This window comes from Ovis aries, chromosome 2 (assembly GCF_016772045.2).
Source record: "Ovis aries strain OAR_USU_Benz2616 breed Rambouillet chromosome 2, ARS-UI_Ramb_v3.0, whole genome shotgun sequence".
Lineage (NCBI taxonomy): Eukaryota > Metazoa > Chordata > Mammalia > Artiodactyla > Bovidae > Ovis > Ovis aries.
The window spans coordinates 105,156,751-105,182,073 of record NC_056055.1 but is presented as its reverse complement, the minus strand read 5'-3'; the positions used below and the strand labels follow the sequence as shown (position 1 = coordinate 105,182,073).

General features: G+C 39.8%; 1 protein-coding gene across 1 annotated transcript in view; it reads right to left on the bottom strand.

The window, feature by feature from the left end:
* Positions 1-919: 919 nt before the first annotated feature.
* The window catches only part of MTMR9 (myotubularin related protein 9), a 63,492-nt gene continuing 39,088 nt past the window's right edge, over positions 920-25,323 (bottom strand). The window contains exons 4-10 of the mRNA XM_004004446.6: positions 17,734-17,907; positions 15,746-15,963; positions 14,784-14,945; positions 13,888-14,029; positions 11,208-11,428; positions 9,271-9,422; positions 920-5,752 (exon numbers count right to left, since the gene is read on the bottom strand). Coding sequence (XP_004004495.1) covers positions 5,589-5,752; positions 9,271-9,422; positions 11,208-11,428; positions 13,888-14,029; positions 14,784-14,945; positions 15,746-15,963; positions 17,734-17,907 — 1,233 coding nt within the window. The 3' untranslated portion in view covers positions 920-5,588. The remainder of the gene's footprint in view (positions 5,753-9,270; positions 9,423-11,207; positions 11,429-13,887; positions 14,030-14,783; positions 14,946-15,745; positions 15,964-17,733; positions 17,908-25,323) is intronic.

The following is a 25,323-nucleotide window of genomic DNA, read 5'->3' as shown; positions in this document are numbered from 1 at the left end:
AGTGCTCTTGCCTGGAAACTCCCATGGACGGAGGAGCCTGGTGGGCTGCAGTCCATGGGGTCGCGAAGAATCGGACACGACTGAGCGACTTTACTTTCACTTTTCACTTTCATGCATTGGAGAAGGAAATGGCAACCCACTCCAGTGTTCTTACCTGGAGAATCCCAGGGAGTGGGGGGAGCCTGGTGGGCTGACGTCTATGGGGTCACACAGAGTCGGACACGACTGATGCGACTTAGCAGCAGCAGCAGCCTTTTTTATAATCACTATTTTGACTGGTGTGAGGTGATATGTGTAATTTTCATTTTGCATGTCTCTAATAATTCACCATAACTGAGTGCCTTTCATGGAATTTCTTTTCACTACATACTGAATAAATATATTTTCAATATCTACGCCTACTTCTTAGGAGATACCTGTGAAGTTTAGGTGGAAAGGTCATGATGTCTACACATACCTGCAGATGTTTCACCAAAACAACAGTGATGGTACACACTCTCTCACACACACACACTCAAGGGTGTTCAAGCCTATGTTGACTTATAAAGTATTCCACCTGGGTGAACAGTATGTGGGAGATCACTGCACTATTTGCAGCTTTTCTACTGATGTGAATTTTTTCAAAACTAAGTCCAAAAATATATGAACTGTCAAGTGTTAGTTGCTCCAGTTAGTGACCAACTCTTTGCGACCTCATGGACTGTAGGCCATCAGGTTCCTCTGTCTCTGGGATTCTCCAGGCAAGAATACTGGAGTGGGTTGCCATTCCCTTCTCCAGGTGATGTTCCTGACCCAGGAATCGAACCCAGGTCTCCCATATTTCAGGCAGATTCTTTACCATCTGAGCTCCCCATGTATATAGCAATTTTAATTAAGACACTGCAAAAACCTTTATAAATATTCGGGGAAAAAGTCAGCCTTTGAATGTATTCAAATTTTATTACCACTGTCTATAGATATTTAACACTAGCATTTGTGCAACAGTCCTCTTCGGCAGAGGAGGATCTTAACACACAAATCTTATAGACTAAAAATAACTGTACCATGTTCAACAAGACTCTTTTTTGATTCAGTAAACCAAGCTTGACAGAGCAGCCAATTCAAGAGAAATGATTCCAGGACATAAGTGAACTTACCACTTAAAGGAACATCACAGATTATACTAAAATGTTACACAGACTTAACGAAAGTTCGTCATTTTCTCCTCGACGCAGACAGGTTCCCCATGTAGAAACCTGTACATCACAGCACTCGGAGGTTTTTGCAAAGCACACATTATAGATACGTTTTCCATACAGTGCAATTTTTATTGTGTAAGACATGAGTAATAGTGCACTTAAATCCAACAGTCACATTCAAATATATCAAGAGTAAACTTCAAGTACCTGGTTATTGAAGAAATACATACTGTTGTTATTTTTTTAAGTAACTTGTGCAAGTACAAGATTTTCAGTGTAGATGGTAATAATATATCTATAAGGATTCTACACAAGAGAACGCGAGGAGTATTTGTCTAGAATAATCCACCTCTCTAAAAATATGTGCATTTGGAAAACTGAAGCAAACGTCTTGGGCTGACAGACACAGGCAGTGTTACACACCTTTTTACAATATGTATACTCACAGATGGTTAAAGAGAACTGCTCTACACGACCGTGAGCTCTCATCAGGAACCATTTTCCAGGACCATGTAGCGGACCTCCTGTTATCTTTCATTAATTAAACACAGACGACAGTTCTGCACTGTGGTTCAATTACAGGACATTAGTTTTCCTTTCTTTTCTTTTTTGAGGGGACTTAGATAACAAGTTCAGACCTTCCAAAACCCAGCGCGGAGTTTCAGAAGGTCTCCTGGGCTTCTAGTAGAAAGGAAGAAACTGCTGTGGATGGTAGACTGTCAGGACTGAGTGAGAACAGAAGTCGTTTTTATTTCAGAAACCCAAAATTGGAAAATAACCCTTCCCTATGACCTGAGCGTAAATATGAGTGCAGCAACCAGTCTTTTACAGTTTTTTGTTGAGATGGTGAATTACACAAAAATACTACTTATAATAGCTTAGTGTACATGCTCTGGGGGCGGGGGTGGGTGGGTGGAGTCTGCGTCATGTTTAAGAATAAGAAATGACTCATCTGTGTTGTCTTGAGGTATAGGATAACTTGGATCAGATGGACTGAATGACTTCATTCTCTGGAAAATTTCGAAGCTTCCAGAATAGAGGATTAACTATTCCAAATATTGCCCATTTGTTTTGGTCCAGGAAATACCTCTCTGATAAAGGGTGCTCGTAATAGACGTGTGTCGTTTTAATTCATAAAACCTGGACATGGGTAGGTACCAAAACTGTGTCTCAGGTGAAGGTCTGATAGAAAGTGGACCTGATGCCCTAGCTAGGACTGACCACTAAAGCAGCTACTCTTGAACCCAGAGAACTACAAGAGCTACGCCTTTAAGCGGTTTTCTTGGTAACGCAGCACAATATTCCTCTTGTTTTTCACTTTGAGTGACAATTACTGGTCAGATCTTTTCCACGATACGGATTGTTTTTCTTCTTTAACTTAAGAAGGACTAAGTCAAAGACTAATATCTCAAAGACTTAATTTCATCCTTTAAAATGAAAAGCAGTGACTTGTCTATCACCTCTACAAAATCAGGCTGTGGAGTTCAAAGAAAAGTTTTAAAATAAGATACATACGAAAGTATGTATGTATCTTAAATGATTATTGTCTTCCAAAGTTGTCCCTAAAATCACTTTAAAATCTTGCTTCAAAGGCCTAATTTTTCTTAGGTTTAAAACAAGCTATAAAATTATCTTATTTCTATCAGGTTTTATAATTTCTGCTTATTTTCTTCCCATTTAATAAAATCAAAACAAAAAAATGGAAACAATTACTGACAAGTCTTAAACCACCCAAAAAGTTTCAGCATTTTGATATAACCAAACTGTTTCTTCTGATTAAAAAAAAAAATTATGAATTTAAATCTAAAGATCCCTGTACTGCAGCAGTCCTTTGTATTAAAATATTCTTTGTGGGGGGCTTACTGTTTTGCACTCCACAAATGGAAACCAGCCTTCACAATGAATAAATACGGAAGCTCCACAATGCACATGAACTTGATTATACGTCACTTAACGCCTGTATGGGGCAGTCTGCATTCTCACTAATTGAGCCACTATTCTCTTCATTATGAAAGTTTTTAAAGCCGCCTTTATCAAAGACAGTTCTCCAAACTTAACCTTCAGTAAGTATCTTATTAATATATCCACTGTAATTATTCTTTTCATCCAAGGGATGAGTAATTTAATAGTATTACTAAAAACCCTCTTCAAAATTATATTGATAAAACACTTGTCTTTGTCAGAATTCTCAAGTTTGGGAAAACCTTAGTATTTACATTAATAGATGACCCCTTTGAAAGTGCATTGATACAAAAGTTTGCTTTTACTCCTTGTAAACAGAACTATAGTTTGGACAATCCCTAATTATAAATTAACACTAAAACACAAACTTGTCCAAACTGCTTATGATTGCTGTCTCAGTAAGAGAAAGAAAAAGAAATGGAAACACTATGTTATCATCATACTCTGGCTCACATGTGAAATGTTCATCAGGAAGACAGGTATACGCTGATGGCATACAGGTTCTCCATGACCAAGCCTAAAAAAAAAACACCCTCTAATGTTTCCACCCACAGAAACCTCATGGCCAACGCCAACCAACATTACTACTGAGAGTGGCTTCTTTTAAAAAAAAAAAAAGACTAAAAATTCTCTCGTTTTCCTTAGGGGTCAGTTAACTGAGAAGAAAAAGGCTCCTTCTTCAATTTTGAGGATCCATTAAAAAAGCTAGAGTGTTTCCTTTTTAAAAAAATTAAGAGACATTCACACAGCACACAAATACCTACAGTAAGAAAGTACATCTTTGTTCCTTCCCTCATTAGCCTTTCTTTGAATGCCCCAAGATTCTTAACTATAATCAAGAAAACAGGCCAGGAGTAAAACTGAGCTTAGAGAAGAAAGACAAATTTACCAAAAAGAAAGCTCCAATTGTAGATTAGTTGTCTAGCCTTTTGCTCCCAGTCTGAGGAAACGGGGGAAAAGACGTCTTGGCAACTCTTTTGGAGATAGAAAGTATTTGCTGCTTTCTGCAGCTTCTTAATGTGGCCATAGATTTTGTTAGAGTTGATTTTGAAGAACTAAAATTTTAATTTGAAACATAACTCTAAAGCTGGGCTCAGTTTTGGTGTGTTTTACAATGAAATGGTTATATTTAGATGGGATTGAAATGATATTAAAGATTACCCTTCAGCTGTCCTTTTAAGGGAAAACTACAATTCAAAGCATTTGTTAAAACGAGCAGTGCCACAAAGTAGAAATGTACATGGAAAGCACCTAATCACGAACTGTTCAGAGTCACAGGCAAAAACCAGCCTATGGCATAAAGTCGTCACTGCTTCTGTAACACTGAAAACATTTCAAATTGGCTTCTGAAGTTTAAAGCATACCTGCATCATGTTCATAAACTCCCACTTAAATTATATTTGCCTGATGGACAAACCAGCAGAGTCGAGATAAATTTTCAAAAGGCTCAAGGGAGTAAGAAAATCTTAACCTTAGTATTAGTAAACTTAGAATATTTAAAAAGAAAACAATCAAGCACACTTCTGTACATAAACCAGTGCAGTAAGAACTTCAGACAAGGGCAGTGCATCTCTGGTTTAAGGTAACCGTATTTGTAGCTTAATTGTAACAAATGAACATCTATTTTAAATGATGGTTTAATGTTACATCCAGCATCTGACACATTTAAAATGTATGACCAAAACCCTGAAGAACCAGTTGGACACTACTGACACCTTATCAGTAACAAATTTCTCCTTTATTTCTAAATTGCACATACTTTTAGTGTCTGTGGTTAAAATAAACTTAGCTCTTCTTAATGTAAATACCAGAGAACTTTAGCTGTTGCCCTTGTAAAAATAATTTACCTTGAATAAATATTCAGCTTTTGTTTTCTTGACAAACCAGAACGAGGACACGAATTCAGCTCTTGTCAGTCCAAAACTGTTTTAAAAGAAGAAGGGCTATTTTATGTGGCAGAGATATTGGAAATAGCATGTTAAACACAAAAGTCTTGGTTTACCAGCAATTTCAGGTTTGAAAAATATTTCTATATTTGGAGTGCTTCAAAAGTCTGATCCTTTTTTAAACTAACAAATATTCTCTAAAAGAGAATAGTCATATCCTTGACTGGTCTGGAGCACTGTTTACAAAGTAGATGCAGAGAAAAGCTTACAATGAAATGGTGTATAACACAAATGGCATAAAATATATAGGTCACCTGTTTCACATAAAATGACTAGCACCTCCTTCCTGCTCCCAAAGTGAAGAGCCCCAACAGGCCACGTGTAACATGAGTAATTATAGTAAGTTTCATTCATAAAGTATTGAGGAGTCCATTACATTAGAAGGTTCTCACTTCTAAAGCCTTACGTTCAAGGCCGAACGTGTGACGGTGAACTGGGGGCAGAGGAAACAGAGGTGGGCTACCACTCTGCACGGTCCTGCAAGGGCTGCGGTGGGTAGGGTTCAGGGGCTCTCCTGCACCCCATCCTCAGTCTCCAGTTCTGCCAACTGCCTCCTAAGGAGATTTACTTTCGCTTGCAATTCCTTGTTGTATTCTATGATGTTAACCATTTCTTCATATGCTTCATCCAAATACTTGGAGGATCTGTTCCAGCGTAAAAAAATACCTATTGAATCCACGAAAGAAGAACAGAGGGAAAAAGATGCACACCATGGGTTAGCATTATACTTGCTGTGGTTAATACATAATCCCATGTCTTACAACCCTCTTATTTTTTCACAGTTCACATCTGTGTTTTATTATACTCTAAAATGTACAGCTGTCTGAGGTACTGAAAGAGTACAGTTGAATAGTGTACAAGAAGTCACCATGTACGTGCCTGTTATTCAAAAAAATCCCATAACATTATGAAATAGATCAAAATGCAGTTCTGGTCATATTCAGGAACACAAGCTAGTCATTCACAGTGCCATGAACGCCACAGTTTCACAATACAGAGATTCTTTTTTTAAACAGTCACAGAACTTTACCCAGACCTGTAAGACCTCCTACAGGTATGCAATCGTTTTCAGAGGGAAAGTGGCAGTTAGAGCAAAAGCAGGGCCACACATATTGTTTAAAGAGCGGGAACTTCAGCACTCTCTTTCTCTCCCTCTGTTTCTTAACAGACCGTCTTCCAGTTCTGTAGGCAACTGCTTTTTCCCCCAGATAACATTAATTATCCTTTTATTATGGATAAAAAGACATTTTCTCCTGTACATACATATATGTTATTGATACCAGCTCAAAGTGATGGCTCAAACATATTCAAGTCAGGAGGTACAAATACTTCCAGACTGCAGCATGCATGCACCAGTGGCAACTAACTTACCAGTAGCTGGTACGTTCACAAAGATTTTATGAGTTATCAGAACACTTTCCATAAACCAAACTGCCAGGCATCCTAGAGAGTCCCTCTGTATGTGTCCGGATACTACTTACATTCTTATCAAAGAAGGGAGATAGAAACAGAGACTAAAGGCCGACCTTGTTGACTTTTCTATTGCATGTATTTTTAAAATCCTGTTCAATACAGGAGTTACTTACTGTTAATGGTTAACTTCGGTGCAGATATAAACAGCAGAGAGACATTTAAGGCCACAGTGGTGGTGTTCTACAATCTATGTACTTACCATGAGAACAGTTTTATCCAACTTAGCACTTCATCCAGTTCTAAGCTGAGGAGGCACTAAACATACAGGGAAACCTTGTCCTTAATGGGGCAGCAGAGGCACATCCATATAAGAAATCTTCTTTTATCACTGAATCCCTGAACTTTCAATGAGGTTTTGTAAAAACCAGTTAAACTGTCCTTCAGGAGACATCTGGCTCTCAAGTTTGCGTTTCCTCCCAAATAACTAGCTTCTCATTTCTGTTATTAAACATGACAGTGGCTTTTAGGTGAACTGTCTCAGAGTTCCTGAACAAGAAGTAGAGCTGCTGTCTCTCATTTAAGCGGTCACTCCTCCTGCACCTGTGACTGACTACACGAGTAAGGAGAAACGGTGAGCGGAGGCTCAGAGCCCCGGGAGGCTCTAAGGTGGAGGCCACTTTCCCACAGGGCCAAACATGGGACACCTCGACCAGTAAGATTAGAAGCATAGGCTGAGCGGGAAGGAGGCAGCTAATGGCAGATATCCCATGCAGAACAAGCCAGGAGAGCTGACAGCCGGGGAGGTGACAGAGACAGGCTCCGTGTCAACCCCAGAGAGGAAGGCAACCCGAGCCCCCTCACACATAAAGTGGGCAGAGAGTTTCCACAAAAGACTTGCCCTTGGGAGTCTCACACAGGAGAACACAGTAAAATAACGGCTGTGGACGGTACTTGAGTTTACCAAACAGCTGCCATTCCTGTGTGTATGCCCTTGTTTAACATAAAGATGACTAAAAGTGTACTTGCTGCTGCTGCTGCTGCTAAGTCGCTTCAGTCGTGTCCGACTCTGTGCAACCCCAGAGATGGCAGCCCACCAGGCTCCCCCATCCCTGGGATTCTCCAGGCAAGAACACTGGAGTGGGTTGCCATTTCCTTCTCCAATGCATGAAAGTGGAAAGTGAAAGTGAAGCCGCTCAGTCGTGTCCGACTCTTCGAAACCCGGTGGACTGCAGCCTACCAGGCTCCTCCGTCCATGGGATTTTCCAGGCAAGAGTACTAGAGTGGGGGTGCCATTGCCTTCTCCAAAACCACCTTCAAATTGATTAAAAAGAAATTAAATGGTATGTTATACCCTTTGTGTAACAAATAGATAATATATTTTAGATAGGTTTTTGGTAATTTTTTAAAAAGCATGCTTTAGTATTTAAGGTATGTGAAGAACTGACTCATCGGAAAAGACTGATGCTGGAAAAGACTGAAGGCAGGAGGAGAAGGGGCAACAGAGTTGGATGAGATGGTTGGATGGCATCACCAACTCAATGCACATGAGTTTGAGCAAGCTCCAGGAGTTGGTGATGGACAGGGAAGCCTGGCATGCTGCAGTCCATGGGGTTGCAATGAGTCAGACACTACTGAGCGACTGAACTGACTGCATGGAGTATTTAAGGAGATAAAACTTCAGAATCTGAAAGCAAGGCAGGTAAAAACTCTTCTTTAGACATGAAAATCAGGTCGGGATTATTCCACTTAAACAAGACATCTGCATCACCACCTTGATGGATGACATTCTGTACATTTTATGGAATCTTACTAAAATGGACTAGCTCATTAACCCTTCAACAGCATTTAACAGAAGACTCTGTCCTGAAGACTAGCTGATAGAGAGAACAGAAAGCATCTCCTCAGAGCTTACAGTTTATTCCTGTCCCAACTATCCATCACTTCCTTACACAGAAAGTAATGTACTTTCCCTCACCCCCATTAGGATGACCTATCAAAGATGGGGGGAAAAAAAAAAAAAAAAAAAACAAAGATGGGGGGAGAAACAGGAAATAAGTATCGATGAAGATGTGAAGAAACTGTAACCCTCGTCCACTGCTGATGGGGTTGTAAAATGGTACGAGTGTTACGGAAAACAGTATGGCTGTTCTTCAAGACATTGAACATAGAATTACTGTATGATCCAGCAATTCCAGCATCAAAAGCAGGGTCCTGAGGAGATATTGGCATGCCTGTGGGCCAAAAGGTAGAGGCAACCCAGGTGTCCTTTGACATATGAGTGAATAAGCCAAATGTATACACACAATGAAAAATTACTCAGCCTTAAAAAGGAAATCCCATCACACGCTACTACATGGATAAGCCTTGAGCACAATAATTACGTTCAGTGAAATAACGCAGTCACAAAAGGACAAATACTGTATGGATCCACTTAGATGAGGTAGCAGGAGTAAGCAGAGTGGTGGTTGTCTGGGGCTGGACAGGAACTCTGAGAAGCTGCTGTTCAATGGGTAGAGTCGTCAAGTTACACGAAGAAAAGTTCTGGAGACCTGTTTCACAACAACGTGATATACTTGACCATCTCTGTGTACAATTAAGTATTATGTTGGTAAATTTTGTGTTTTTATCACAATAAAAAGAAGTAATGTACCTTCTTATCTTGAGAAAATATCTGATATAAACAGCAGTATCCATTTACGCTTGTACCCACAGGCAGTCAAGAGAACATCCTGGACTATCAATAAAGGGTTTGCAAAGGATGCATGACTTACCCTCCCACAGCTGAAGACTCTGTGGAGCAACAGAGGGCCAGATGACAAGGTTGTTGGCTTCAAAGAGAGGGTTGGTGAACTTACTCAGTTCACTGGGCCGGTTGACCCAGGACCACAGAGACATCGTTTTCTGCTGCAGCTTCAGCTTACATCTGATCAAGAAAGAAAACTGCTGTTAAACCAATTAATATATGACAACCACTATTAAATGCTGCTTCTATTAGGACCATTCCTTTTCTCTGTACATTGGAAGGCAGAACACAAGATTTTTTAGCAGGGGAACAAAATGCTGTCAAATTGAAATATTTGTCAGCATTTTTAACTGTCAACAATTAGCTAAATTGAAGAAACAGAAAATCTCAACAGACCTATAATGAGTAAATAAATCTGACTCCATATTGGATCTGTTTCTTTTACTTTAATTTTTGTATTCGATTCCTTTTGCCACAAGTTAATCACTAAAAGAATGCTGCTTATAGCTTGAAGCATACATAATGGCCCACCTCTGGGAACCCTGCCTCCATGTCTGAATGCTCAGCTAAAATATATTCGTTTTGCTCCCAGGAAACATCCTTACCAGGCTCACCAGTGAATGGTTGCAGAAAAGAAGTTAACACATCCCCTCCCAAATCTGGCTGGAACCAGGAAACATTTCAAACAAGTCACTTTTTCCAACTTTGCCTCCTTAGCTCCCCACCCTTTGTTTTATAAAAGTTCCCAGCATCCACACCCAGGCAAGACACTTCTTTGGGACACTAATACACCATCTTCCTGCTCTGTTGGCTTTCCTAATAAAGTTGCTAGTCTTTGCCCTGACGACTTGTCTCAGTTTATTGGCCTGTGGTGCGACAAGCAGTATAGTAAGACATTTCAACTTGAACAAGTTAATCCTATCTCAGCTCCATACTATCATCAAAGAAAACACTCAGAGCAAATACCCTGGGGATACAGAGCAGTATAAAATATAAACACACCAATTAGTCAAACTGATCAGGTGACTCGTGTGGCTTCAGTTAACTATCACCAAAACACAATGAGAAAACTATGGTGACAGAATTTTCTAGAGCAAATAGTTCTAAATTTTCCCCCACAAGCATCTATAAGAAAATCTAATATTGAAATATTTTCCAATTCAGCTTTAAAGTAAAAAAGAAAGAAAATGTATTGCTTGAATTTTAAACTGGTAAAGACTCAGTGATTCCATTCTTTGGTGAAGACTGTTAATTGTTTACATTTATTATTCAGCTACACGATGCCAGCTACCAGTCAAGAGACCAATCCTGTCTCTCACGCAGAGGAAGCCCTTAGATTGAACCCAAATGAGAAGATGACCAGTTGAGCATCTTTTAATGATCATTCTGATAGGAATCTTCTAATTAAACCTACACACTTGATGGCGTCTGGGTTATGAAGCGAGACTTGCACTCTGGGCCTGAGGACAGTTTCTTGGTATGAGAGACACTCGAGAACAGGAGCAGGAAGACCTGTGCTGTGGCCATACTTCTGGTGGCCAAATGGCTGGGTGTCCCTGGACGATCATTAACTTCTCTGGATATTACCTTTTTACTCTATGAAACCGCATGGAAGGTAGAATCAGATCATACATTTAAGCTTCTTACAGGTGTCACATACTATGTTCTTACAAAAGGAAAGTAACATCTTAATGGTTGCTTAGTTTACTCCAAGCTTTTTAATCAGTGTGTGGACTCATTTTAATCTAACGGAACAAAATCTAGGATATGCTCCCATCTAGCATGTGACAGGCTCGTAATAAGCATGCAGCATCCGGACTCATACAGAAGGGCTCTCAGCCATGCTGACGGTGACCACCACCATCTTTTAAATATCGATAATGTTAACGCAGAAGCGAATCCTCGTCTCTTTTAGGAAATAACCAAAACGACTGAAAATGGCCCCCACGTGAACAGTGTACCCACCTTTCACTTTCATTGTTGCCCAGAAATGTTCCAAACTGTGAGGCATAGGCATGCTCAAAGAGCATGATGAGGAAATTCTCGTTGAATTCGAAAGAACAAGGGAACTGACGAAGTATCTGCCACACACAGTCCAAGAAGAGAAGAAACACAGGCGCCTCCCACTTCTGCTTGCTGTTGCAGTAGGCTGACTGTGCACAGCGCTGCTGAAACGGGTGACCAGCCTACGAGGGAAGGTGGAGAGCTGGCCGTCATATCCCGGTGAGGCCACATTACGGCATGTTATTAACAGTTTCACACAGCTGCAACAACACTATTACACGGAACATCCTATGCTTTGGTTGACAGCTAGACCACCTTCCACTAAGGGAAAAGACACGATTTCCAAATATCGGGCTGACCAAAAAGTTTGGAAAAACTCGAAATGTTTGGCCATCCCAGAACTTAACAAGGCTACACAGTTAGCCATAAGAGCTGTGGTTGTTCTTGGAATATCAAATAGAATAATGGACTTCTGTAATAATAAACATAATATAAATCTTACTAGGTTGGTGAAATCTGGAGCAAAGTCAAAGAACGTTAAGTTCTGCAGGTACAAAACAAAGGCCAGCTCTCCCCTTCTATCCAGCCAGAGTGCTGTAGCCTGCAGTAAGCTCCATAAACCTCACCACTCCATAAAGATAAATACGGGTTTCTCACAGACAGATTTCATCAGGTCACTCCTGATATTAAGTCGTCTTCAGAAAATTAAGATCACGGCATCTGGTCCCATCACTTCATGGCAAATAGATGGGGAAACAGTGGAAACCGTGACTTTATTTTGGGGGGCTCCAAAATTACTGCAGATGGTGACTGCAGCCATGAAATTAAAAGATGCTTGCTCCTTGGAAGAAAAGTTATGACCAACCTAGACAGCATGACAAAAAGCAGAGACATTACTTTGCCAACAAAGGTCCATCTAGTCAAAGCTATGGTTTTCTCAGTAGTCACGTACATCGAAGAATTGATGCTTCTGAACTGTGGTCTTGGAGAAGACCCTTGAGAGTCCCTTGCACTGCAAGGAGATCCAACCAATCCATCCTAAAGGAAATCAATCCTAAATATTCATTGGGAAGACTGATGCTGAAGCTGAAACTGCAATATTTTGGCCACCTGATGTGAAGAACTGGCTCATTTGAAAAGACCCTGATGCTGGGAAAGATTGAAGGCAGGAGGAGAAGGGGCCAACAGAGGATGAGATGATTGGATGGCATCACCGACTCAATGGACATGAGTTTGAGTAAACTCTGGCAGTTGGCGATGGATAGGGAGGCCTGGCATACTGCAAGTCCATGGGGTCACAAAGAGTCAGACACGACTGAGTGACTGAACTGAACTGAACATATGAAAAGAAGTTACTGTCATGAAGACATCTGTAAGAATACTTTTACATTAGAGACAAGGCTCTCCTTAGTTTCCCTCTTCTCAACAAAAGAACTGAAGAGTCTGCCATCTACTGCCCAAAGGGAATTTTCAAATCATTTGGCTCTCTGGCCTACCCAGAACCTGAATACTGATATTATCCCCGCAGTCACATCCTTCTAGGTATTTCACAGACTTGTTTTATCTTTGGATCTTTAATGGCAACCCACTCCAATATTCTTTCCTGGGAAATCCCGTAGACAGAGAAGCCTGGCAAGTGGCCTCAGTCCATGGGGTCACAAAGAGTCGGACACGGAGGAGCACACACAGAAATCACGCGCATTTGTCTGCTATGCTCACAAGGAATGTAGCTGTGGAAGATCACCAAATACTTAGGATGGTCTGACTTAAAGGACCGCTGTCAGGGTGGGTGGATGTGGTAAACACAACAGCATTACCACATAATAAACATGGATTGTAACTGGAAGGGCTAGAAAAGAGAGAATGCTCCTTCCAAGTGATATCTAAACATTTGCTTTCAATCACAGTTGTATACTGAGTGACACAGTGCACAAACATCTGAATTAATCTCTAGCTTGGAGGATTTCCATCTATTTTACGAGACCTTTATTTTAGCTGCCCTTCAGCATCTCATAGGCCAGCACTGTGCTGTGTCCAAGGAGTGAAAGCTGCACTTGGCAAGGCTCTCTGAACTCAAAGACGTCACTGTACTTGGGTCTAGTTCGGGAAACAAAGCGTGACAAGAAGGGATGAACTTTATCTGTGGAGGAAGTTAGGGTCCCGAAGACTCCATGAAGCGACAGTGAGCTGGGTCTCACAGGGTGAGAAGGGCTTCCGCCTGGCTGGGGGAGAAGGCAGGTTGGGGCCAGGTGAGAAGACAGGAAGCGCTGAAGCACACGTTTCCTGCTTACAAGTCCCCACTCCTCCTCACACGCTGGTTTGTGTCTTTTACCTCTAAACAGACTAGGCTCTGTGAGACAAGACCATGCTTTACACTCTTTGTGTTTCCCTGTAGGCGACAACAGACAACTAACAAGCGTTTGTTAGGGGAATAAAGTGCCAAACGAACAATACGAGCAAAGAGGGAGACAAAAATGGAGAGGCAGTAAAGATCCCAGACATTTACTAAGAGGAAGACAGAGGAGCTGTTCCCCAGAAAAGTGAACGTCTGAATCCATCAGTTTCATGTCTCCATTCCCACAAACCAGGATCAAACATCAGTTACGAGTAGCTCCTGTGTGCACAGAACAGCTTTTCTCACCTGCAGCCACTCTCTTTCTATTAAGGCCTCAAAGCCGCGGATGGTCCTGCTTCTTGGTTCCAAGATGATCTGGGCCAGGGAGGTAACCTGAAGTGTGGAATCAGTTCCTTCTGTTCCATGGACCAGTATGGATGCTCCTTCCCTGTAAGGAAAATCCAGAGAACTAATGGGATACTCCCAGCACTGTCAACTGACTGCTAATAATAAACAGTTCTTGAGAGTAACAGTTGAAAGCCTTTTGCATTCTGCTCTGTCTGGTAGGTTCAGATCCAAATAAGGTACATGAAGAGAGCTTCCCTTGGGGAAAATATGAAAGCATGGTAAGTCCCAAATTTCACAGGGCAAGAGCTCTCTGAAACTTCTTTCCATTATTTTTCAGTTTAAGAAAATAGAAACTGTTAGATTCACAACTTAAGGATTTGTATAGAAAAAAATAGGTCCTTGAGTACTTAAAAAATCTGTGTCATGGATGTCATGTGTATGTACATGAACAATTAAATGCCAGACTCGTCACATAAATGTCACAGATACTGAATGGCACTGACTATCTTATAAAATAACGTGAACATACGATGGACTTCCCTGGTGGTTCAGTGGTAAAGAATCTGCCTGCCAAGGCAGGAGATTCAGGTTCAATCCTTGGGTTGGGAAGATCCCCTGGAGAAGGAAATGGCAACCCACCCCAGTATTCTTGCCTGGGAAATCCCACGAACAGAGGACTCTGGCACGCTCCAGTCCATGGGGTTGCAAAGGATTGGACATGACTTTAGCAGCTAAACAACAATGAACGTAAGTCACAGAACAGACACACATGGTAACCCGATACATAAACACAGGTCTGGACGGAAGCAAGCCTAGTTGGCAGGAGCTCCCCACACCAGAACCCTAATACTTACCTGTCAAGACACTGCGCAGCCAGGCAGGCAGTTGTCAGAATCTCTTTGATGTGAGTCAGCCAGTTGGAGGCCTCCAATTTACTGAGCCATCGGTCCATGTTTTGTGTTTGGTCATTACAAGATTCCACGAGTTTGATTAAGCTCTCCTGAAGAATGTGATACCTTTGAGAAATAAGAAAAAGTAGATAAGAAGAAAAAAAGATAACAGAAGACAGAACAATGAAGGAAGAAACCAAATAAAAAACTCAGCCTCCCATATATCCAAGAGCAAGAGCAGCTCAAAATACTCTAAAAATATTTACCTTGCTATGTAATAATTTACAGGGTTTAGGATTATGAAACTAATATTTAAAATTATCTGACTGGGGAGAGCGTCAGAGCCGTGCACTTTGTGACCGGTCAGAGACAGCGCCCCTGACGTCAGCACCCTACTCCCATGGGCTCACTCTGGACACCTATACCGTCAGCAGAGAACCCAAGGCCAGCTCAGATTGCATTATTAGTTCCAACTCCCACCCCTTCACCCTCCCAGAAGCAATTTTAAACCATTAACTGCAAGCGTAAATGAGATGATACCGGTGGAGGAAACAAGATGTGGAAGTTAAGGGGGTATGAGGGAAATTTAATGTCTTAAGCATTTCTGACTTAGCGAAATGTAGTTGGTCTGTAGCATCTCTTTTCAGGAGGTTTGGTGGCCACTGATCTAAAGCAGAGGAGATCTCATGTGATGGAATTTCAGAGCTGAGAGAGGAAAAAATGCTGTTCGACTAAAACTCACTTGTGAGCATCTACCACGAGTTTTCTGCTTATCTCATAGAACACAAGGGTGAGATACCCAGCCAATTTTTGACTCAAGCTAATATGAAGGCTCCTTTGAAAACTTGTGATCTTCCAACAGCTAAGAGCTCACCCACTCTGATTAGCTTCAAATAAGAGTCCATACTGTCTCCTGAATCTTTTACCTCTCAATGGACTTGTGAATCCGCCTCCACTGGGGATAATGAGCTTCTTGCTCAAAGCCGCCTCCTTTGGCTCTAGCCTGCTGAGCTACATTCAGAGGCCGAGTATCAATGATGTAGCCGCGCTTCCCTGCCCTGAGGGTGGCATTTATCAGCTTCTCATCCTCTTTGCAGCGCCTCCCATTTGTGCCAGTGAGTGGCTGGCCGCTTCGCATAATAACCTGCAAGGATAACAGAGTCTAAAATTTAGCAGTAGCTGCTTTCAAAGTTTCTGAAAACAGAAATGAATTAAGCTAGATTAAGAATGTCTCAAAAAACAGTTGTGTGTCATTTCAGAGATGAATTCGATCCTGAAACAAAGAAATATTTCTATGTATGAACAACAGTTTAAAAACAGTAAAACAAAAATAAGACTTGGCATTCTTTTTTTTTAATTTATTTATTTTAATTGGAGGCTAATTACTTTACAATATTGTATTGGTTTTGCCATACACCAATACTAACGCACATATATGGAATTTAGAAAGACTTGGCATTCTTCCATGATTTTTCTTCCCACTGTCTCAAAATACTTTCACATAATATAGCTCCCCTTTAAGATCAAATATTCTAGTTCATTTAGTCAGTGAGTTAGTCGTCCAGTAGATCCAGGCCTGTAATTAAGACAATATTAATGGCCTAGACACCAGGAAACTTCTGCTTCAGCTACGTAAACTTAGGGTTGGCAGCTTTTATCAAGAATTGTAAAGAGAAAAGGAACCAGTGATAAAATTAAAAAGGTTATACACTATTAAGCTTGCTTTGGGAATCATTTTCAATGTCTTGAAAGCTACTTGTTATCTATTCTTTATTCTCCAGTGGCTCTCTTTCAATATTCCAGGACTTAACCAGTCATCTCCAAAGACCAACAACTATATACTAGGTTGGTCAGAAAGCTCCTTTGGATTTTTCCATAAGATCTTACTTATTTGATACTTTTCTCAAAAAGCAACATCTATTATACTGATCTCTTCCCTGGTGACTGGTCTGGAATTATTTTAGTCTCATCCCATAATATATACTGTTATCTTAACTACTTTGAAATTTAACTTAAGGAGGGTCGTCCAGAATGGCAGACTCTCTGACTGCATTCACCATGTAACTGAACAATAATGTATTCTGAGTTGTTAAAATGCTTTATGGTGAACCCTAGTTGAAGAGAAATACTGCTCAGCAAACAAGATAGGTGACCTAATTTAAAAAAAAATCTCTTTATCCTAAATATCACAATTCAGAGGAAAAAGGAAAACAGCTATAACTTATTCACTAATTTACTACTGGATGCAAAATGAGAAGCAGAGTTTACTGACTGAGAGAAAACATGAGGAGAAAAATGAATTCAGAAAATATTTAGGAAACAAATACACAATGAACACCTGCCTATTCAATGGTCGACTCCTGTATTTACTTAAGTTGTGATTAATGATAATGTGTCACTCGTCTCCCTTTCGAAAATAAAAATGTCTGCAGTCTGGTGAGAAGAATTAAGTATCACAGGGCCTCCCCGGTAGTCCAGTGGCTAGCACTCCGAGCGTCCACTGCACAGGGTGCAGGTTCAATCCCTGGTTGGGAGAATGGAGACCCCACGTGCCGCAAGGCACAGCCAGGGGTGTGGAAAAAACGTGTCAGACCATTATTCCAGTCAGAGAACTTTATTTGCTACCAGTCATTTTCAGTATCAGATAACATTAGTTCCCTTTGTCCTGAGTCCTGAAGATAAGCGTTCCTGGGCTTTTCTAAGGCTAAGCAGCATTATGGAAAGAATTCAAAGTCATATCCTGATCACAGAAAACATTCTACTCCTGATTCCCGAAAGTTTAAGCAGAAGTAAAATTCCTGGCAGGAGAGACTACTCACTTCAGTGAACAGGTACACAGAAAAGGTGAACAGTTCTAAGAACCTCAAACCAAATCTTCCAGTTGACCACGGAGCAGTATTTACTGTTCACTTACCATTCCATTCTTTTTATGATAATAGCTGAGAACTGGGAAGCGGCCTCCATGGCGGAATGTGGCTACCTTCCGAAGTGCCTCGTCGTCGACGGCTTTGGGGACTATGACAGCTGGCGGGTAAGAGGGGCACACAGCAAACTCCTTATTGACATAGCTTAACCTCCATTCACTGATCTGAAAGACACAAAATATTTTAAAGCTAAGCAGGTACCTCAATCTCACAAAATAATCTGAAAACTTCTGTTAAAGGAGCTTAGAGATTCATTTTCATACAGTGAAGACACCATCTCACAGGAGTTTAACAGGAGGACACCTAGCCCTTCCTGAAACACTTTCAGAAAACACGGGCTCCATTCTTCAGAGCCAGCTTCTTACAGGGCTGAGTATCGCTAGCTCCTAGAAAGCTCTTCCTCATGTTGAGCAACGTTTAGTGCTCTGTAACTTCCTCTATTTTTTTTTTTTTAACCATGATTTCCCTATTCCACAAGACAGCCAATGGAATATATGAAAGATAGCTGATTCTCCTTTAGTTTTCTATTATCCAGATTAAATATATTAATTATATTCATGAACATCATCTCATTCATTCTTGTCTGGGTACCAATGGTACCCTTAAAGTATAGCAACAGGAACTACAGCAACTATAGCAGCAACTCCAGATAATGCTTGACCAGAGCAGAATAGTGCTACTATCTACATCAAATCCCTTGCTCATTTCTGCTGTTTAACAGAGGAGGAAAAATGAGGAAAGACTGTTAACATCATTCTTCAAGCAATAACAGCTTACTACTAAGAAAGATTATACTTATGAGTCAGTGAAATAATTTCAAACTCAGCAAGCTAAGGATCAAAAGTACACAATATAAAATGATCAAATGACAACTTATTTCTAACATTAAAAATGAAAGCCATTTAAAGACTGTAAAAAGCTTTTTGCATGAAAGTTTGATCTTTTCCTGGAAGTCAGAGTCAGCCTAACATACTGGCCACGGGTTGTAGTATCAGGAGGATAAGCCAAAGCGTGTCTAATACACTGTGCTTGTGGTCCTGCTCGGTTGTGTCTGACTCTCTGCAACCCTATGGACTACTGCCCGCCAACCTCCTCCGTCCATGGAAGAGAGGAACCTGTCAAGAGTGGGGACTTCCTACTCCAGGGGCTCTTTCCAACCCTGGGATTGAACTTGAGTCTTCTATGTCTCCCGCACTGCAGGTGGATTCTTTACCACTGAGCCACTGAGGAAGCCCCTTGATATACTGTAAATGTATTTGAAAAAACCTTTTAGAAGATGCAGTAACATTTTTAATTAAATGTTTTCACTGTTCAAACTTATGCACATTATTAATTTAAAAGATACTTTCTAAAAGAGTCAATAATTTTTCAAAAAAAAGAAATATCCCTAGTTTCTGGAAAGTTCTTCCTCATATTGAAGAAAATTTATTGCTCAGTAACTTCCTGTATTTTATTTTTTAACCATGATTTCAGTACAAGTTCCCTATTTCACACAGCAGCCTATGGAATATATGAAAGATAGCTGATTCTCCTTTAGTTTTCTATTATCCAAATTAAATATATTAATTATTCTCATTCATTCTTATCTGGGTACCATTTACTTTATTAATGGTACTCTTAAAGTATAGCGGTAAGAAGACTGCAACTCCAGATAATACTTAACCAGAACAGAATAATGCCACTACCTCCATCAAATCATTTCTGTTATTTAAAAAAGGAGAAAAAATGACGAAAGCCTGTTAGCAGCATTCTTAAAGCAATAACCGCTTAATACTAAGAAAGTATTCTGCTAATCTATCATCTAATTCTCCTTCCCCAGAGGAACCATTTTCAACTCGTAGATTTTTATTGATTTTGAGTGTTTTTACTGTTAGGCATTCCTTACTGGTTTCCTGCTCTAGAGAACGCTGTGGTTCTTCACTGACCTGCAATACCACTTGTGTCAAACCTCCTAGTAACTTTCCACACACGGTGGGGCCTGCATCCGTCCCACTGGTCTACCTGCAGTGAGTCACCGGCTTTTAGAATAAGCTTGGCATTTAGTAGGCCAAGTCTCCTATATCCTCTTCCCTCCTTCTTGTTCTTCAAGAGACTCTTGGTTTCCCTTGATCCTTTGCCCCTTTAATGTAACTTCCTATCAAATTCCATGTAAAATCCCACTGGGATTTTAGTAAGATGGCACTGACTATATAGACTGATTTGGAAACAATGACATCTTTATAATATCTAAATTCCTTGTCTATGGGCATAGTATCCTTCCACTTTTAAATCTTAATTTTTTTCAATAAAGTTATAAAATTCTCTCAATAAACATCCTGCATATCTTTTCCTAGGAATCTTATTTTTTAATGCATTTTAGTTATATGTCTTCAAATTTGTGTCTGGTGTAGAGAAATGCATACAGTTTCAAGATTCTTTCAGTTTCCTATGTACAGAAACATATAATCAACAACTAATAGCAATTTGTTTCTTCATTTCAATCCTTATACCTTTTATTTTCCCTTCCTGACTTCCTCAGCTAGGTGTATGATGGTGAGCAAATCTTTGTCTCACTCTTGAACTTACAGGGAATAATGAAAGATTTGCTTTTTGTATGTTTTTACTTTTGTAGTTACCCTTTATTAGATTCAAATTCAACTCTGCTAAGAGCTTTTATCATGAACAAATGCTTAATTTATTCAAACTTTTTTCTCTTCTAATTCTGTCTTACCATATACGTGATGTGTCTTTTCTCTTTGGTTAATTTTGTGATACCTCTTTGCCTTACTGTTCGATAGCAGGAATCAGTATGTCTAAGACTTCCTTTTCATTATCCCATGTGGTATTTGCTGGGACACCTTAGTCTAAGGCTCTGTGACTTTCTGATTTGGAAGATGACAATCTCCACTACCACCTATTCCAGTGCTGCCTTTCTTACGACTTCTCTACTACCTTCTCGAATCTCCATGCACTAAACACCGAGCCTTCTTCTCTTACCACCCCTGCATGCACCTGTCTTCCCTATCAGTTCTTCCACCCTCCTTCTCTGTCCTGTTTGAGCGTCTATATTCCAGACCACTGGATTCTCATTTCCAGTCATCTCCAATCAGCTACTTAACCTTTACATCAAGTTATTCTTTTCTCTTCTTTTAAGTCAACTTTACTGAGATTTTACTATTTTATATGAAAAATAAACTAGATCCATTTAGAGGACACGGTTTTATGACTCTTGACGGCTGTACCCTCCCATAAAACACCACCACAATCAAGATAAACATTTCAGTCATCTTTTGCAACAATTCCTAGTATATTTTTACAGTCTATACCTCTCCATCCACACCCAATAGTAGGAATCACCATCTGCTTTCATTCACTTTTAGTGTTATACCTAAGAAATCTTTGCCTAGTCAGGGGTCATAAAGATTTTCTCCTGTACTTTCTTCAAGAAGTTTTACACCTTTAGCTCTTATGTTTTGGTCTATATTTTCAGTTATTTTTTGTGAAATAAAAGTTTAGATCTATCTTTTTTACATCCAATTGTTCCAATGCCATTAGTTGAAAAAACTATCCTTTACCTAGAGAATTGTCTAAGCACCTTTGGCAAAAACTGATTGCAGAGGCAAGAGTTCTTTTCTAACCTTCTGTTCTGTTCCGTGTATCACTATTTTTATCCTTATGCAATATATCACATTTTCTTGATGACTGCAGCCTGAGAGTAAGTTTTGTAAATCGTTCAGATTTCTTTTTCCCCAAAGCTGTTGTGGCCATTCTAGTAACTCTGCAGTTTCATAAAAATTTCAGGATAATTTTGACAATTTCCACAAAGACACCTACTGGAATTTTGACAGGAAGCTGCACTGAATCAATAAACCAGCTTGGAGAGAATTAGCAAACTACACTCCACAACCCAAATCCAGTCCCCTACTTGTTTTGTAAATGCAGGCATACCTTGAAGACAGTGCTCACCTGGAAGACCACTGCAATGAAATGAATAGTTCCCTAAAGCGAGTCACACATTTTTTGCCTTCCCAATGCCTGTACAAGTTATGTTTACACTATACTATAGTTTATTATGTTTGCAACAGCATTATGTCTTTAAAATTTAAAAAGTACCTATCTTAATTTTAAGTATTTTATTGTTAAAAAATGCTAACCATCATCTGAGCCTTTAGTGAGTCGTAATCTTTCTGCTAGTGAAGGATTCAAAATACTGAGAATTACCAAAACACAAGAGCGATATGAAGTGACCAAAAGCTGTTGGAAAAAAATGGCACTTAAAGACTTGCTCGACACAGGATTGCCACAAGCATTCAATCTGTGAACAAAATGCGGTATCTAGGAAATACAGTAAGATGAAACACAATAATTCAGGTGTTCCTATAAAACACCTTTGGAACACAGCACCACTCACTCACTGATGTATTATGTTTTCATGATACAACAGAGTGGAGTAACTGCAACAAAGACTGCATGCCCCACAAAGCCTAATGTGTTCACTGCTGGGTCCCTCACATAACTCCGTCCACTATTAACCATATGGTCTCCCAGTCCATGAACATATATCTCCATTTATTTAGATATCCTTTAACTTCTCTCAACAATGTTTTGTATTTCTCAGTGTACAGATCCTGCCCTTTTCCTAATTCCCTTACCAAGCACTCTACTCGCTTCAAGGCTGTGCTGTGCAGTGCCGAGTCGCTCAGTCGTGTCACTAATTTGTTTCTGAACACTTATACCAAGCGATCTTGCTAAACTTACTAGTTCTAGTTATTTTATTGATTTCTGCTCTTATTTTTTTTATTTTTTCATTCTTTGCTCATTTCTTCCCCTAGTTTCTTAAGCTGGAGCTTAAGTTGGCGAATTTATTGGACCTTTTTTCCTATTTCACATAAGTGCTTTAACATCGTGTCTCTCTAAACACTGCTTTAGCTGTAGTCTACAAATTTTGATATTATCATTCAGCTGAAAATATTTCCTAATTTCCATTCGGATTTACAGACTATTTACAAGCATTTCCTTTAATCTAGAAATACTCTGGGTATTCCTCAATACCTTGTGTGCTAGTCACTCAGTTGTGTCCGACTCTGTGGCCCCATGGACTGTAGCTCGCCAGGTTTCTCAGTCCACGGACTTCTCCAGGCAAGAATACTGAAGTGGGTTGCCATTCCCTTCTCCAGGAGATCTTCCCAACCCAGGATCGAACCCGGGTCTCCTGCATTGCAGGCAGACTCTTTTATCATCTGAGCCACCAGGACTAACTGAACTCTAATATAATTCCTCTGTGGTCAGAGATTCTATTCTGTATGGTTTCAAGCCTCTGAAATTCATTTAGCAGCCCAGCGTATGTTCTCTCTCGGATGATGCCATGTGCTCCTGCACACCGTTTATTCTGCAGAAGTCGGGAGCAGTACTCAGTGAACATCAGATGGTGCTGTTCAGACTCTCTTTCTGCTCATTTTGTTGCTTTGTTTAGTCCAGTTGTTCTGTTACTTGCTGAGAAGGCAGTTTAAACAATCTACTACGACCACAGAACTTCCTTTATTTTCATCAGGTTAGACTATAAAAATATATATCATTATATTGTCCTGATCAATTTTATCATTATGGAATGATCTCTTCATTTCATCATATTCTGTGTCTTGAAGTTTTTCATTTTAGTCTGAAATTAATAAAACAACTTCTTTTTTATACTCATTATTTTCATGGCAAGTTTTCTCCACCCATTTATTTTCAGTCTGTCTCTTTATATTCTAAATGCATCTCTTCTAAAACACTGCAGAGGGAGGAACACTCCCAGATTCATTCTACAAGGCCATCTGATACCAAAACCAGACGAAAAGAAAAAAATTACAGACCAAAATCACTGATGAACAGAGATGCAAAAATCTTCAACAAAATACTAGCAAACCAAACCCAACAACACATTAAAAGGATTATACACCATGATTAAGTGGGATTTATCCTAGGGATGCAAGGATTCTTCAATATATGCCAGTCAAACAATGTGAACAGAAGAATAAAAACCACATGGTCGTCCCAACAGATGCAGAAAAGTCTTTCAACAAAATTCAACACCCATTTATGATTAAAAAAAAAAACAAAACTCTTCAGAAAGTGGGCATAGAGAGACCTACGTCAACATGATAAAGGCCTATATGACAAACCCACAACAGATATTATCCTCAGTGGTGCACACTGAAGGCACCTCCTCTGAGATCAGGAGCAAGACGAGAGTGACCACTCTCGCCACTGTTTTCAACATAGTCTTGGAAGTCCCAGCCACAGCAATCAGAGAAGAAAAATAAAGGAATAAAAACTGGAAAAGAACAAGTAAATTGTCACTGTTTGCAGAAGACATGACACTATACATAGAAAACCCTACAGAGGCCACCAGAAAACTACTAGAGCTAAGCAATGAATTTAGTCAAGTTGCAGGATATAAAATTAATGCACAAAAAGCTCTTGCATTCCTATACACTAACAATAAAAGATCAGAAAGAGAAATTAAGGAAAGAATCCCATTTAACATTGCAACAAAAATAATAAAATACCTAGGAATAACCTACCTAAGGAGGCAAAACACCCATATGCAGAAAACTATAAGATATTAATGAAAGAAATCAAAGATGATACAAACGGAGAGATATATACCATGCTCCTAGACTTCAAGAATCAATATTTTTAAAATGACTGTACTACCCAAAGCAATCTAAAGATTCATTGCAATTCCTATCAAATTACCAATAGCATTTTTCACAGAACTACAAAAAGTTTCACAATTTGTATGGAAAGACAAAAGACCCTGAACAGCCAAAGCAATCTTGAGAAAGAAACATGGAGCTGGAGGAATCAGGCTTCCTGACATCAGTCTACACTACAAAGTTACAGTAATCAACAGGATATGGTCCGGGCACAAAACCAGAAACATAAACCAGTGGGACTCCAGGGACAGAAAGCCCAGAGATAAACCTATGTGCATCTGGTCACCTGATGTACGACAAAGGAGGCAAGAATATACAATGGAGAAAAAACAGCCTCTTAAAGAGTGGTGCTGGGAAAACTGGACAGCTATGTGAAAAGAATGAAATTAGAACACTACCTAATACCATTCCCAAAAATAAACTCAAAATGGATCAAAGACCTTCAAGTAAGGCCAGACACTATAAAACTCTTCAAGGAAAATACAGGCACAACACTCTCTGACATAATCTGCAGCAGTATCTCTTTGGATTCATCTCTTACAGTAATGAAAGTAAAAACAAAAGTAAACAAGCGGCACCTAGTGAAACTTGGAAGTTTTTGCACAGCAAAGGAAACCATGAACAAGATGAAAAGACAGCCCTCAGAGTAGGAGAAAATATTTGCAAATGCAGCTCAATATAAAAAACAAACAAACAAACAACAACAAAAATCAAAAAATGGGCACAAGACCTAAATAGCTCTTTCTCCAAAGAAGACATACAGATGGCCAACCAACACATGAAAAGATACTCAACATCACTAGTTATCAGAGAAATACAAATCCAAACTACAGTGAGATATTACCTCTTACCTATCAGGATGGCCATCACCTATAAACGATGAGGAAGACGTGGAGAAAA